Here is a 16,923-nt window from a genome sequence, read left to right as displayed (position 1 = left end):
ATGATTACTGGGATTTTTTTTTCTTTTTTACCAAAAACATGTAGCAGAATGCATATTGGCCTAAATTGATGAAGTAATTTTATTTTTAAATTGTTTTATTGGATATGTTTTAAAGCAGAAAGTAAAAAAATAGTAGTTTTTTTTTGTTTTGATAATTTTCTGTCTTTTTTTGTTTATAGCGCAAAAAATAAAACTCGCAGAGGGGATCAAATACCACCAAATAAAAGCTCTATTTGTTTGGGGAAAAAAAGGACATACATTCAAATTGGGTACAGCGTCGCACGACCGCACAATTGCCAGTTAAAAAAACGCAGTGCCACATTGCAAAAAATAGCCTGGTGATGAAGAGGGGTAAACCTTACAGGAGTTAAGAGGTTAAAGGTATCCCTCTTCCTTATGGCACGCTGTGGATTATCTAAGATAACTCTGGAGGGAGCTCAACTCACACAAGGCACATCGCTGGCAGAGACCCTCCCCGCGCCTGCGCAATGCTCTCTCCAGGCCGTCATTCACTTCACGCACGCGCACTGGCCAGCAGTGGTTTATCAACAGTGCGCAAGTGTATGCTTCCTCTCGGTAGTGCACCCCCCCCGTCCGTGACGTCATTGCGCCGGAAGCCTCCCGATCCGTGGCCCTCGGTAGCGTCGCTCCGCACACACACAAAGCCAGGCCTTAGCCTTCTTATGTACAGGCCGGGCGGAGAGCTCGGGCCCCGGGCATGACCCCGCTGTCTCCTCGGGCCTCCGCCGGGCGGAAATGAGGCCAAGATGTCGGTCTCTGGGCTAAAGGCCGAGCTGCGGCTCCTCGAGTCTATCTTCGGGAAGGAGCACGAGAGGTTCCGGATCATCAGCTGGAGGCTGGACGAGCTGCACTGTGTGTTCATCCAGAGCACCGGAGGGGCCCTGACCATCCACTGCAACATCACGGTGAGTGTGAGGAGCGCCGACAGGCCTGGCAGAACGGACTGCACCCCTCGGCTCTGCCTCATGGGGGAGCTCTATCCGCCTGGGGGGGACAGGCTGGGATATAGTATGTCTATGGGGAGCACTGCCTATAGAATCCTATGGGGGCGCCATGTCTGCCTCTCACCATAACACAAGTCAGCTGACCAGTGCTGGGCTCCCCATGTAAAGTGTATGTCACCCCAGACTTTCCTGTATATCATTGGCTGGCTGCTGCTTTCCTTTTCTGTTTACAATTTTTGCGCCAGGCTCAGACTCACGTGATTCGTTCCATTGAGTTGCTCTACCCGCTGAAACGCAGTGGGAAAAAGTCCCAGGCTTTTTTTTATAACGTGTTATGCCAGGTTACGCGGTGCCCCATTGCCGTGTGAGTTGACAAATATGAATGCGTCTTCTGACGCGTGAGCTGCTAAGGCCTTGTGTACACGGGTGTATTAATATATGCTCACTTTTTTGGGGGTAAAACTTAGCAGAGAAAAATGCCTCTGAGGATGTGCGTTTACTTTAAGTCATTGAGCGTAATTGCGTTCTATTGGAATATATTTATGTACATGAGGAAAAGCTGCACTCAGAATGCACCTTTTTTGTGTGACTTTGTAAACGCTGTGTGTTTCTGGCCACATAGGCTTTAAAGCGGAGTTCTGGCCACAAAATTGACATTGATTTTGTGGCCATCCGCTTCCTATTTGTCACCTGAAAAAGAAATGGATAGTTATGATTTTTTTTTTTTTTTATACTGGTTATTGTAGAAAATTATACTCACCTTTCTTCCACTTCCTTCCTCGGCGCCAGCGCCATCACTTCCGGTTTGCATTGATTCCTGGGAGCTGAACGTCATCGCTCCCAGCAATCAATGCGCCTGCACCGGCCCCGCTCGTCACTTCTGGTGCGACGCCGCATTCCCTTCTAAACAGCTGCTGGGCATGCCCAGAAGCTGTGTAGGAATGCGGCGCCGCACCGGAAGTGTCGAGCGGGCCTGGTGCAGGCGCATTCTGTGAGAAGAGGACAAGGAAGAGGACGCAGAAGAGGATTGCGCCGGCTTCAGCTGCCCACATCCGAGATGGCAACGCTGGAGAAGAAATTTTCAAGGTAAGTATTTCTTCTTGCAGGTAAGTGCGACCCAGGACAGTACAGAGGCTATCCATTGTGGAATGTACTAGCCCTGACTGTCCCGGGGGTATTTTTATTGAATTTTTTTTTTTCGTGGCCGGAACTTTGCTTTAAGGTGCATTTACAGGCATTAAAAAAAGCTAAACTCCTGTCTAAGCAGCATTTTTTGTTTTTGTGATTCTACACTCACCGGCCACTTTTAGATACACCTGTTCAAATGCTTGGTAACACAAATTGCTTCAATTAGTCATCTAGACCTGGTGAAGACGACTTGCTGAAGTTTGAACTGAGCATCAGAATGGGGACGAAAAGTGATTTAAGTGACTTTGAATGTGACATGGTTGTTGGTGCCAGACGAGCTGGTCTGAGTATTTCAAAAACTGCTGATCTACTGGGATTTTCATGCACAACCATCTCTAGGGTTCACAGAGAATGGTCTGAAAAAGATAAAATATCCAACGAGTGGTAGTTATGTGGAGGAAAATGCCTTGTTGCTGTCAGAGGAGAATGGGCAGACTGGTTGAAAATGATAGCAAGTGAACAGTAACTCCAAATAACCACTCATTACAACCAAGCTATGCAGAATACCATCTCTGAATGCACAACACATCGAACCTTGAAGTAGATTGGCTACAGCAGCAGAAGACCACACCGGGTACCACTCCAGCTAAGAACAGGAAACTGAGGCTACAATTCGCACAGGCTCACCAACATTGTACAATAGAAGAGTGGAAAAACATTGCCTGGTCTGAGTCTCAATTTCAGATGGTAGGGTCAGAATTTGGTGTAAACATGAAAGCATGGATCCATCCTGCTTTGTATCAACGGTTCAGACTGGTGGTGGTGTAATGGTGTGGGGGATATTTTCTTGGTACACTTTGGGCCCCTTCATACCAATTGAGCATCATTTAAAAGCCACAGCCTACTGGAGTATTGTTGCTGACCATGTCCATTCCTTTATGACTACAGTGTACCCATCTTCTGATGGCTCCTTCCAGCAGGATAATGCACCTTGTCACAAAGCTCAAATCATCTCATCACTGGTTTCTTGACATGACAATGAGGTCACTGTACTCCAATGGCCTCCACACTCACCAGATCTCTATCCAATAGAGCACCTTTGGAATGTGGTGGAATGGGAGATTAGCATCATCGATGTGCAGCCGACAAATCTGCAGTAACTGGGTGATGCTATCATCTCAATATGGACCAAAATATCTGAGGAATGTTTCCAACACCTTGGTGAATCTTTACCAAGAAGAATTGAAGTTATGAAGGCTAAATGGGGGTCCAACCCAGTACTAGCAAGGTGTACCTAATAACGTGGCCAGTGAGAGAGTGTGTGTGTGTGTGTGTGTTATGTGTGTATTATATATATATATATATATACACACACACACACACACACACACACACACACACACACACACACACACACACACACACATATATATATATTTCTCACAAAAGTGAGTACACCTCTCACATTTTTGTAAATATGTTATATCTTTTCATGTGACAACACTGAAGAAATGACACTTTGCTACAATGTAAAGTAATGAGTGTACAGTATATCAGTGTATATTTGCTCTTCCCTCAAAATAACTCAACACGCAGCTATTAATGTCTAAATCGCTGGCAACAAAGGTGAATACACCCCTAAGTGAAAATGTCCAATTAGCCATTTTCCCTCCCCGGTGTCAGGTGACTCCTTAGTGTTACAAGGTCTCAAGTGTGAATGAGGAGTAGGTGTGTAAAATTTGATATTATCACTCTCTCATACTGGAAGTTCAACATGGCATCTCATGGCAAAGAACTCTGAGGATTGGATAAAAGAATTGTTGCGCTACATAAAGATGGGCTAGGCTATAAGAAGATTGCCAAGACCCTGAAACTGAGCTGCAGCACGGTGGCCAAGACATTCAGCGGTTTACCAGGACAGGTTCCACTCAGAACAGGCCTCGCCATGGTCCACCAAAGAAGTTGAGTGCACGCACGCAGCGTCATATCCAGAGATTGTCTTTTGAAAATAGACGTGCCAGAATTGCTGCAGAGGTTGAAGTGGTGGGGGGTCAGCCTGTCAGTGCTCAGACCATACACCGCACACTGCATCAAACTGGTCTGAATGGCTGTCGTCCCAAAAGGAAGCCTCTTCTAAAGATGATGCACAAGAGAGCCAGCAAACAGTTTGCTGAAGACAAGCAGACTAAGGACATGGATTACTGGAACCATGTCCTGTGGTCTGATGAGACCAAGATAAACTTATTTGGTTCAGATGGTGTCAAGCGTGTGTGGCGACAACCAGGTGAGGAGTACAAAGACAAGTGTGTCTTGCTTAGTCAAGCATGGTGGTGGGAGTGTCATGGTCTGGGGCTGCATGAGTGCTGTTGACACTGGGGAGCTACAGTTCATTGAGGGAACCATGAATGCCAACATGTACTGTGACATACTGAAGCAGAGCATGATCCTCCTCCTTTCAAAGACTGGGCCGCAGGGCAATATTCCAACATAACGACCCCAAACACACCTCCAAGACGACCATTGCCTTGCTAAAGAAGCTCAGAGTAAAGTTGATGGACTGGCCAAGCATGTCTCCAGACCTAAACCCTATTGAGCATCTGTGGGGCATCCTCAAATGGAAGGTGGAGGAGTGCAAGGTCTCTAACATCCATTAGCCCTGTGATGTCATCATGGAGGAGTGGAAGAGGACTCCAGAGGCAACCTGTGAAGCTCTGGTAAACTCCATGCCCAAGAGGGTTAAGGCAGTGCTGGAAAATAATGGTGGCCACACAAAATATTGACTTTGGACCCAATTTTGACATTTTCACTTAGGGGTGTACTCACTTTTATTGCCAGTGGTTTAGACATTAACGGCTGTGTTGAGTTGAGGGGACAGCAAATTTACACTGTTATACAAGCTGTACACTCACTACTTTTACATTGTAGCAAAGTGTCCATTTCTTCAGTGTTGTCACATGAAAAGATATACTATATTTACAAAAATGTGACGGGTGTACTCACCTTAGTGAGATACTTTGTATATGTTAGAGCTGCACGATTCTGGTTAAAAGGAGCATCACAGGTGTGTGTGTGTGTGTTGTTTTTTTTTTTTTTTTTTTTTTGTTTTTTGCTTACACTAAAGATCACGATTCTCGGCGTAACATCGTTTCATATTATACCAGGGCTTGACAAATTTGCCTGAAATCTAGGAGCCAGCTAAAAAAGTTAGGAGCCAGTTTTTTTTTTTTTGTTTTAACTAACAACCAAGCTTTATTTAATAAAACGGATACTAAATTTACACATAAATACGACTAGAACCCCACTCTCCTCTATAGCGCAATTGGATGGAAACAGACTTTCTCTTTCCATCCGATGCTATCTGATCCGATCCACGGGATGGATATAAAATAGAACCACCATCGTCTGTTTTTGGAGGACAGGATCAGACGGCGGCAGATTACCGCTCCATAAAGGAGAATGAGGGGTGCGATCACGTCTGTCTGAAAAACTGACAGGCGGACCCGATCAGACAGCCCGGGCCTTCGGCTGTGGCACGGCGATGAGGGGAAAAAAAAAAGACACACGCACATATATATAAATTATATTTTTTTGATAAGAATTGAAAAAAGAAAAAGGTTTTGTTTGTTATTAATTTTTTAAATTTAAAAAAAAAAAAAAACCACACTCCCTGTCCACTTACCTTTTTTTAAGCAAAGGTAACTGGACAGAGAGATGAAGCCTGCAAAAACTTCCCATCTCCTGCCAAAGAGCAGATGAGGGAAGGCATTGAGAACATGCATTACTCCTGGCCACCACAAGAGGGCGCCAGTTCCCCTAGCCTCTCATCTCACAGAAGAAGGCCGAAAAGCCGGGGCCTCAATTTATGGACGCCGTGGAAGTCCGTGCACTCGGGAAAGAAGGTGGGGGCGCAAAAGGGACAGGACACCTCCTGCAGGGCACCCCAGGCACCAGGTCGCTAATTCTAGTCGCAAATGCGACCTGGCACCCGGGGTTTGTCGAGGCCTGCATTATACAAAAAAAATTGGGATAACTTTTACTGTTAAGTTGTGTGGTTTTTTTTTTTTTTCTCCCCCAAAAAATTGAGACTGCTGCGCAAATACAGTGTGACATATCACCATTTTAGTCTAAAAAAAAAAAATGTATATCTTGGGGTTCTAAGCAAATTTCTAGCCAAAAATACAGATTTTTAACTTGTAAGCAACAGTTTGAGTAAAAAGGCCTGGTCTTTAAGTGGTTAAACATCCTTCATTTACAGATGGAAGTTCATTCCTTTGATCCTAAATGAACAGAATGATACATTTTGTTTATTTGCAGCCTTAACAATGTTGATAAGCATTTGCTGGAGGCTTTTTTTTTTTTTTTTTGCTTGACAGCGGAGAGTGAGCAGAGATCAGTTCTGATCTGTGTGGATTGGGGAAATGCGGATTTAGGACTGTGAGGGGGGTAAATCAAAATTGTGTGGCGTTTTTATTTTATTTTTTTTAATTTTTTTTACAATGAATCGTGCAGCTCTAGTGTGTGTGCGTGGGGGTTGTGGGTATGTTTTATATGAGATGGAATATATTGAACAAACTTATAAACAAATCACTTTTGCGCTTTCCCCCATTTTTTGAGAGCTGAACACAAAGATCTAAGACTTTTTTTCTATGTGCACAAAAGGCCTATTTCGCTCTCAAATATTATTCACGAATCTGTCTAAATCTGTGTTAGTGAGCACTTCTCCTTTGCTGAGATAATCCATCCACCTCACAGATGTGGCATATCAAGATGCTGATTAGACAGCATGATTATTGCACAGGTGTTTCTTAGGATGGTCGCAATTTTAATTCCACTCTAAAATGTGCAGTTTTACTGTATTGGGGGGGTCCAAAAACCAGTCAGTATCTGGCGTGACCACCATTTGCCTCACGCAGTGCAACACATCTCCTTCACATAGAGTTCATCAGGTTGTTGATTGTGGCCTGTGGAATGTTGGCCCACTCCTCTTCAATGGCTGTGCTCAATGTTCAATGGGTGACATGTCCGGTGAGTATGGTGACCATACAAGAACTGGGATGTTTTCAGTTTTCAGGAATTGTGTAGAGATCCTTGCAGCATGGGACTATGCATTATCATGCTGCAACATGAGGTGATGGTCGTGGATGAATGGCACAACAATGGGCCTCAGGATCTCGTCACAGTATCTTTGTACATTCAAAATGCCATCAATAAAATGCACCTGTGTTTGTTGTCCATAACCCCACCGCCACCATGGACCACTCGATCCACAGCATTGACATCAGCAAACCGCTCATCCACACAAAGCCATACACGCTGTCTGCCATCTGCCCTGTACAGTGAAAACCGGGATTCATCCATGAAGAGAGCTTATCTCCAGAGTGCCGGACACCATCGAAATGCTCACATAAGTCGGTTACGATGACCAACTGCAGTCAGCTGGAGACCCCAATGATGATGAGCATGCAGATGAGCTTCCCTGAGACGGTTTCTGACAGTTTGTGCAGAAATTTTTGGTTATGCAAACGGATTGTTGCAGCAGCTGTCCGGGTGGCTGGTCTCAGATGATCTTGGAGGTAAAGATGCTGGATGTGGAGGTCCTGGGCTGATGTGGTCACACGTGGTCTGCGGTTGTGGGGCCGGTTGGATGTACTGCCAAATTCCCCAAAACACCTTTGGAGATGGCTTATGGTAGAGAAATGAACATTCAATTCATGGGCAACAGCTTTGGTGAACATTCCTGCAGTCAGCATGCCAATTGCACGCTCCCTCAAACCTTGCACCATCTGTGGCATTGTGCTGTGTGATAAAACTGCACATTTTATTGTGGCCAGCCTAATGCCTCGTACACACGTTCAAATAATCGTACGATAAAACTCGATTCCAACCTGATCGCACGATAATCTGATCGTTAGTGCACAGCTTTCAACAGCCGATCACGACAGTTGGTCCAACAAAATCCGAAGGGACAAACAGGAAAACTTCTATTGTACGATAGCCTAGCGAACGACAATAGTTTAATCGGTACACTATGCGTCCACTAAAAATCGATCGACAAAGACCGCGCATGATCAGAAACACTAAAAGCACGGAAAAAGCCTGGCTGCCATTGTTTTGGTTTTGCACCATCTGATACGTAGCTAAGCAACCAGGAAGCTTTTCCAGAATCGTACGAAAAAAAGCCTACGTTGTATGCATTGTTGAATTCGATATCATCATGCAACAAAATGCGAACGATTTGTCGTCCGATTATCTGAACGTGTGTACAAGGCATGATGCACCTGTGCAATAATACCTGTGAGGTGGTTGGATTATCTCAGCAAAGGAGAAGTGCTCACTAACGCAGATTTGTGAACAATATATAAGAGAAATAGGCCTTTTGTGTACATAGAAAGTCTTAGATCTTTGAGTTCAGCTCATATGAAAAATGGGGGTAAAAACAAGTGTTCCCTTTTTAAATGTATGAATGTGTGCCTGAGGGGTGTTTTCTAACTGTGAGGGGGTGGGCTTATGGAATCAAGACGGGGACCTGTGTTCCTAATTAGGAGTAACCTAGGAGCCCTGTGTTGCTTGCTGACAGAACAGTCTGTGGCGTATAACAGCAGACCACCGCTCTGTCTCTCCTGGGAGTGATCGCTTGTGCCCGGCGGCAATCACGGCTGCTGGCCCCGCAGATCAGCTTCCCCTCTCGAAAATTGCCGCCAGAGGAGCGACGTATGGGTACGGCCAATCGTGCAGCCGAGCCACCTTGCCGCAGTATATCTGCGACAGGTGGTCGGCAAGAGGTTAACCACTTTACCACCGGAGGATGTTGCTGTCTTGCGTCCAGGCCACTTTTTGCGATTCGGCACTGTGCGACTTTAACTGACAATTGCGCGATCATGCGACGCTGTACCCAAACGAAATTTACGTCCTTTTTTTTTCCCACAAACCGCTTTCTTTTGGTGGTATTTGATCACCTGTGCGATTTTTTTTTTTTTTTTTTTTTTTTTTTGCGCTGTAAACAAAGAGCGTAAATTTTGAAAAAATATTTTTCAAGTTTTTTTTTTTTTTTATATGAAATACCCCCCCCCCCCAAATGTAAAAATCAAAATTTTTATTAAATTTCTGGCCAATTTATTTCCTGCTACATATTTTTGGTAAAAAAAATCGCAGTAAGTGTATTTTGATTGGTTTGCGCAAAAGTTATTGCGTTTTACTAACTAAGGGAAAGATTTCTGTCATTTTTGGTGTTTTTTTTTTTTTTTTTTGCGCGACATTGCGGGGGACAGATCGGACCCCTGACTGACATTTTTTGACACTTTTGGGGGGTACCAGTGACATTACTACAGTAATCAGTGCTATAAATATGCACTGTTACTGTAAAATGACACTGGCAGGGAAGGGATTAATTTTATTGGAGAGGGAGGGGTTAATGTATGCCTGGTGCTTGACATGTGTGGGGGGAGGTGACTGAGTGACACAGGGACAGATCTGTCACACTCAAGTGTGTGGCGAGGAGAGCCGATCAGCTGCTCCCTCCTCAAAGGGAAGCCTAGGACAGGTAATCAGTGCACTGATTACAGAAAAGTGAAAAAACAGTGCCCACCATCAGTGCCCATAGAGCTGCCTATCAGTGTGGTATATTAGTGCCACCTCATCAGCGCACATCAGTGAAGGAGAAAAATGACTTGTATTCAAAATTTATTAAGAAAAAATTATTTTTCCAAAATTTTCTTTTTTTTTTTTTTTTTTTTTTTTTTTTAAAAAGGTGTAGCTCCACATTATTTACAGAGTGACGCTCACCCGACCTCACTTCCCCCCCGGCGCACAAAGGGGCGGTATTCGCCCCACTACCGGTCACCTGATCCCGCCGTTGGGCGGAGAAACGGGTGCGGATGTTGTGCGCCGGCGTGCCCGGAACGCACATCGCGGCCAACCTATCGTGGGCTGTGCTTGTGCGTTCCGGACACGGGGGACCTCCATTGGTCCACACAGGCTCTGGGAGGAGCCGCGATTCAGGCCCCGGCGCATGCGCCGGCGTACTTAATGGCGTGCGACGCTCTATTCAGAGCGCACCGCCATTATTCAACTGAACAGGGCTGTAAAGGTAAGTTTCTTCCTTTCCATCGGACACCCTTATCTATTTTTAGACACCCGTACTCGCTATGGATACTCTCCATCACCTGCTCCCATATTTGGGGATGTTTTGGATATACAACTGCACGACCACCTTCTTCACCAGGTGTCCTCCCATTACTTGCCTTGTACCTGCTCTAATATTCCTCCTTACCACAATTTTTTCTTTTCTTTTATCTGGACACGTATGGTTCTCACTAATCACAGGATCCATGCTGGGGAATGGTGTTCTTCCCTCCATTGTTTCTGTTATGACCATGAACTTATAACAGAATTTTTCAGCAGACTCTGATTAACCGGAATACAATCCACTGATCAGTTAGTAACCGAAAATGTAAGGCCCCCCCCCCATGCCGCCACTTCCTTGTCCCAAGCCTTTCCACCTCCTACTGCTCTGTCACCTATAATTGCTCCCCCCCCCCCCACACACCTGCTTCCCTGCAGCTGTTAGAAGCTGCTCCCACTGGCTTCAGGTGCTGCTGCGCCCCCCCCCCCCCCCCCCAAAAAATAAAAACTGACAGCTTGGATGATCAGCTGATCACATAGTAAAAACTTTTTCCTATGTGTCAGACTGTCAGTTTATGAATATACAGGCTCCTTTATTTCATTCATGTAAAGTGCTGCAGAGAAAGAGACTAATTCCCTTTCTCTATCCCCAAAAAAGAGATATAGGGGTAAAATCTCACCAAAGACCCCCCCCCCCCCAAAAAAAAAAAAACAAAAAAAACATGGAGCGGACTCTGTAAAGCAGATATGCCTGCTCAGTGAGGGATCTCTCTGCTGATCTCCGCTGAGCAGGCAGATGACAGGTCCATGTCCCCTCCGCTGATGCAGAACGGACACAGCCTGCTGTTCTCTATGGAGCGGTCAGATAGAAATGGGCCTCCTGTCAATTTCCATCTGATCCGGTCTGCTAGATGGATGGGGAATGGGATCCCCATCCGTCTGTTTTTAGTGGACTGGATCGGATGCAGACGGGTGTAAAAGGACACATGTCCATTTCCTGCATCCTCTCCATAGAAAACAATAGGTGGTCCGATTGGGCCCGTTTGAAAAACGGACAGGCAGACCCGATCGGTCTGCTTGTGTGGAAGGGGGCCTAAGGTCTTGTTCACACCGGGCATACACAGCGTACCTTTACAGGGGTGCACAGGTGTTCCGTTCATCCCTGTGCAGGCAGTCCCATTGATGTCATTTGGTCTTTAACGAACTCTGAAAGCTGTAAGGGAAAAATAAAAAAGCAGAGGAAAAATTGCAAAAATGGCCTGACCAGCGAAGTTTAAAAGTGGAACACGGCCTGGCAGCTAAAAGGTTAAAAGCCTTTGCAGCAGTTTAGATTTACACTGGAGGTCTGGTGTTATAATCGCTCTCAATCGAAAATTTGTCTATGAAAGGCTATACCTCACGTGTGGTCAGATTGCCGTTTTTGTACTGACTCGTGCCTTTGCACGAGTGTATTTTTACACTCTTTTTAAACATTTTTATGAGTTTTATTGCTATCACAATTATTGTAAACATCCCTTGTGATGGCAACAAAAGCATGAGGTCCTCTTTGAGTCATCTGGGGACTACAAAATGGATTATTTACATTCTGCCCAAACCAGCATTGACGAAATGCGTGTCACTTCTGGCCTCTTAGACTAGGGGTCCCCAAACTTTCTGAACAAAGGGCCAGTTTACTGTCCTTCAGTCTTCATTGGGGCCTGGCTGGGACCATCAGGGGTAGAAAATGTCCCGGCATCAGTGGGAGTAAACATTGCCCCATCTTTGGTGTCAGCGGGAGGAATTGTGCCCTGTTGTCATTGGAAGGAACTGTGCCCCATCATTGGTAGAAAAGTCACCTCATCATTGGGGTCATTGGGAAGAATTGTGCCCCTTTATGGTGTCAGTGGATGAAATAGTGCCCCAAGGGCCAGATAAAAGCAAGCAAAGGGCAGCATCCCACCCCTAGACCATAGTTTGGAGATCACTGTCTTAGATCATAAAGACGATTGGGGACGTTCCCCCTCACTGGTCAGCTTTTTGATTAGTCGGTGGAATGGGAGATCCCGGAGAGGCATGGGAGAGCGGCGGAGCCTGCTAAGATCGCATTTACATTGTGGAGCATCACTGGCTCTTGCAAAAAAAAAAAAAAATGTACCAGGGCCATGACTGCAGCTGTAGCCATGGTCCAGGTGTAACCACTCAAACTGCTGCTACGTACCAGTATGTCATTTGGCTGCAAGTGGTTAAACTTTCCCCAAAATGGTTACTGTATTTTCTGGCATATAAGAATACTTTTGAACCTCCTATACGCCGAGTATATCTCCAAGATACCCCAAGTATAAGTATTACCGGTAGATGTAATCTCTCAAGATGCTGGCTGTGTGGGAATCCTGTACCGGAATACCGTATGTACCGTAGCTTTGGCTACATACAGTATACCGCTCTGAGCGAATCACGGAGAGTGATGTATTCTATTATTGAATGCAAAGCTTGCTCGGATTGGCGGAGTAACATCAGCCCACCTCTCTGACTCCGCCAATCCGAGCAGGCTTTGCATTAAATAATAGAATACGTCGCTCTCCGTGATTGGCTCAGCGCGGTATACTTTATGTAGCCGAAGCTACGGTACATACGTTATACCGGTACAGGATTCCTGCACAGCCAGCATCTTGAGATTACATCTACTGGTAATACTTAGGGTACCTTGGAGATATTATGAGAGATTACATGTATTACAGTACTTGGGGTACCTTGGAGATCTGAGAAATCTGATGTTTTTCAATGGTGTTGCCTTGCTTCGGAAGGGAGGTAGTCTTATACGGCGAGTATAGCCCAAAACCTATGTTTAACTTGAAAATTAGGTGGGTCGTCTTATACGCCGGAAAATACGGTACATTCAGTGTATGTTGTGAATGTTGTGAATGATAACTGTTGCAGTTGCTTGTGCTCTCAACTGAACTGCCAAGCCATCAAATGGCTCGTTTCCTAACTGATCACATGTGCAGCACCATGGCAATTGCAGATCAAACCAAGGCTAATATGGCAGCTTCCTTCGCTATAAGGATAGGTTTTAGTTCCGCTTTACCTGCAGACCGCTTCCAGTAAATATACTGCAAGCTGACAACTGGTACAGGCACGTATGCGTGCTTGTATGTCATTTTTACAGTGTCAGTTTGCAGTGCTATCACTAGTGCCCACAGTTAGTGACCGACCCAACCAGTGTTCGCACCAGATCTCCCACCACCCTATCACAGTCCCATTATAAGTCACTGATTACTGCCATTACAGTATAGCATCTATAGCTGTGTAAATTACAGTATAATATACTAGGGATGCACCGATACCAGGGTTTTAAGACTGAGTACAAGTACACTGCTACCGATACCTTTTTTCAAGTACTTGCCGATACCAATACCTATTTTTAGAATCATGACAGATGTTTTCCCCCCTCGTCTTTCAGGACCGCCACCTCTGAGAGACCTTGGATCCTCCCTTCTCAGGAAACACAGCCTCAACCATGTAAATGTAAACCCTCTGTCAGCCGGTGCCCCTCAGTTCTGGTGTTTCCTCCGCGGAGACATTGCCAGGAACCAGAGCTGAAACAGCCAGGGGAGGCTGAGGCTGTGTTTCCTGTCAGGGGGCGGCTAAGGTCTCTCCAATGCGCAGCTAAGGGTCTGGGTAGAGAGCCCGAATTACTTCTCTTCAGGGGGGGATTCCGCTCTTCGTCGCTTGGGGGAGTGCTGCGGAGGGGGTACCGGTCCTCCCGCATCTTGCAGCCAGTGGCTTCCAGTTCCGGCCGCAGGGGATTTTAAGAGCGGGCCGGACGATAGGCTGGTACGAACCAAATGCTGGACATGTCAGAGGCACAGGGAAGGGAAGCCAGCAGCAGCCATTCCAAGGTAAGGAAAACCTTGGGGTGGTGTTCCCTTTCCCCCCACTAGCTCCATGGTGTAGTTCCTCCAGCACCTTTCAATCATTTTAAGGATTTATTTTCAAATTTAGTTTCCTCAGCCCCAGACCCCCCCCCCCCCCCCCTCAGCCAGCACAGCAGGAGATTACTCCACCCCCACCGGCAGCACCCTCTGCTAGTGGAGGAACAAATCGGGGGGGGGGGGGGCACTGAAAGAGGGTTAAGAGCAGGATAGAACACCTTCAGGCTCCCAGGGGAGTCAGAGGGCGAAATGGTGGATGGTGAATTCACTAGAGCTTGTAGGTACAAATTAAACCTGGAAGAGGTTCTTTTGGGAGCTAGCCATACCACTTTGGGAATCCAGGAGGAGAAGACGACTTTAGCTCTTCATGACCAGATTTACCAGGGCCTAGGCGAACAAAAAAGGAGGGTCTTTCCGGTACATGAAGTCCTGGTGGAAGCGATCGAAAAGGAATGGCAGGATCCTGAGAGCCTTTTTCTAGGGCCCTGAAAGAGATTTGCCTTACCTGAGGAAGATGTCAGTGTGGAACAAGTCACTGAAATTGGATGCAGCCTTCTCTCAGGTCTTGAGGCAGACAGACCTAGCCTTCGAGCATATGGGCTCTTTCTGATCCCATGGATAAAAAAAAATCCCGATTCTCTCCTTTTAAAAAGACCTAGAATTTCTTGTTGGGGAATCTTAAACCTGCTATGACGGTGGTTGTCCGTAATCTGGAGTACTGGCTAACCCAGATTAAGGCAGACATTGGGGTTGGCACCTCGAAGGATACAATTCTGTCTTACTTTCACACAGTTCTATATCAGAGCAGAGGGTCATGGTGAACGTACCTCAAAAGGAGCTAGGCAGAGGGTTTTATTCCCACGTTTTCGTCGTACGGAAACCTACAGGCAAGTTCAGGCTTATCCTGAACCTAAAACCCTTAAACTCATCAGTTGCGTACAAAAGATTCAGGATGGATTCGATCTTCTCAGTTAAGGGCTATCCTGTCTGGCTGGGGGGAAACGTCCTTGGCAAGCATTCTGCTCAGGGGATGTGTACGCTGGAAGAGTCCAGACTATCGATCAACGTCCTGGAACTCCAAGAGATCAGACTGTGTCAGGATCATTGGACAGGTCCCCTTCATGGATGCCTTGTGCGCGTTCAATTGGACAATGCCACGGCCATGGCTTACGACCATCGCCACGGGGCCCAAGAAGTGCACTGGCGGCTCTAGAGGTAGCTGGCATTCCAAGATGGGCAGAACAGTTCGTTCCAGCCCTCTCTGCCATGCACATTCCCGTGTTGAAAATTTGACTGGTGGATTGCCTCAGTCAGCAGGCGTTGGACCAAGGGGAGTGGTCCTTTCATATGGAGGTGTTTTTCATCAGCTGCGTCTCCAGTGGCGCACCCCCGAGGTAAATCTGTTGGCATCTTGGCTCAACAGAAGGGTTCAGAGGTTTGTGGATCGGTCAAGGCATTTTCTTGCGGATTTCACAGATGCACTAGTGGCCCCGTGGGGTCAGTATCTTCTGATTTACGTCTTCCCTCCTCTCAAGCTTCTACCAAGACGCAGGATCGAGACAGAAGGAATTCTGGTTATTTTGGTGGCTCCGGACTGGCCTCGTCAGGCTTGGTATGCCGACCTGGTTTGGCTGGTACCTCTCAGGGAGGATCTGCTGTCCCAAGGACTGATCTTCTATCCTGCTTTACAGTCGCTCGCTTTGATGGCTTGGCTGTTGAACGTCAGGTGAAGGGTAAAGGATAGAGGCTTATCTGAGTCATTGTTTCCTACATGGTTAAAGGCTAGGAAATCTACTTTCTACCATTGTACGCGCAAGGCGTACGTTGTGTGGTGCGAGGCTCTTGGGGTTCATCCTTGCTCCTCCTTCTCGGTGGCTCAGATCTTAACCTTCCTTCAGCGGGGGGTTGAACAGAAATTGGCCTTGTACTTTTTCCAACTACCTTTTGGCCACACACTCCCTGGTGTGTACTTTTTCTTTAGGGTGTCTTACGTTTGGTTCCTCCAGTGTGGGCTCCGTTGCCGCCTTGGGATCCTAATTTGATGCTTTCAGCTCTACAGAAGCCTCCCTTCGAAAATATGCAGAAGATTCCCCTCAACTCTGTTCCAGAAGGTGGCCTTTTTCGTGGCTATAACCTCTGCGCGCAGGGTTTTGGTACTGTGGCATTATCCTTGTGAATCACCAGATATGGTGGACAAGATGAAGGTGATGCTTCGCCCCTGTCTGTCATTCCTTCCTAAGGTGGTCTGACTTTCATTTGAATGAAGACATTGTGTTGCCTTCCCTGTGTCCCAGGCCTAAACATCTGAGGGAAATTGCCTTGCATGCCTTGGATGTGGTTCTGGCAATTAGGGTGTACCTGGCAGCTACGGAGTCTTTCAGGAAGTCACTCTCTATTTGTGCTCACAGATGGACCTTGCAAAGGATTGTCCCCTTCCTCTGCCACCGTTTCCAGATGGATCAGACAGACGGTGGTTCAGGCCTATTCCATCAGGGGTCAGGTTCCTTCTTTCCCTATCAAGGCGCACTCTACTAGGGCACGTAGTGCCTCCTGGGCCTTACGTCATCAAGCGTCCGTGATGCAGGGTTGCAAGGCGGCCACCTGGTCATGGGTGCACACTTTTACAAAGTGGATGCTTCCTTTTGGCTGCAAGGTTTTGCAGGCTGCTGTTTTTAGGAGGGCCTGATCCTCTTTTGAGGGTGTATGCTTTTCTTCAGGTGGGCTCCAGTTGTTTTGTTGAGCCCCTGTTGCCTGGCTGGCTAATGTTTTAGCCTTGAATTTTTTGCTGTTTCCCACCT

The 16,923-nt window shown here is 46.5% G+C and overlaps 1 protein-coding gene across 1 annotated transcript in view; it reads left to right on the top strand.

The window, feature by feature from the left end:
• The first annotated feature begins 535 nt into the window (after positions 1-535).
• Positions 536-16,923, top strand: part of UBE2Q2 (ubiquitin conjugating enzyme E2 Q2) — a 129,553-nt gene continuing 113,165 nt past the window's right edge. The window contains exon 1 of the mRNA XM_082252847.1: positions 536-926. Within this exon, the coding sequence (XP_082108973.1) occupies positions 768-926 (159 nt within the window). The 5' untranslated portion in view covers positions 536-767. The remainder of the gene's footprint in view (positions 927-16,923) is intronic.

Source organism: Pelophylax lessonae, assembly GCF_965119305.1.
Source record: "Pelophylax lessonae genome assembly, chromosome: 4".
NCBI classification, from domain to species: domain Eukaryota; kingdom Metazoa; phylum Chordata; class Amphibia; order Anura; family Ranidae; genus Pelophylax; species Pelophylax lessonae.
The sequence above is the reverse complement of the archived record's forward strand: the minus strand, read 5'-3'. Positions and strand labels throughout refer to the sequence as shown.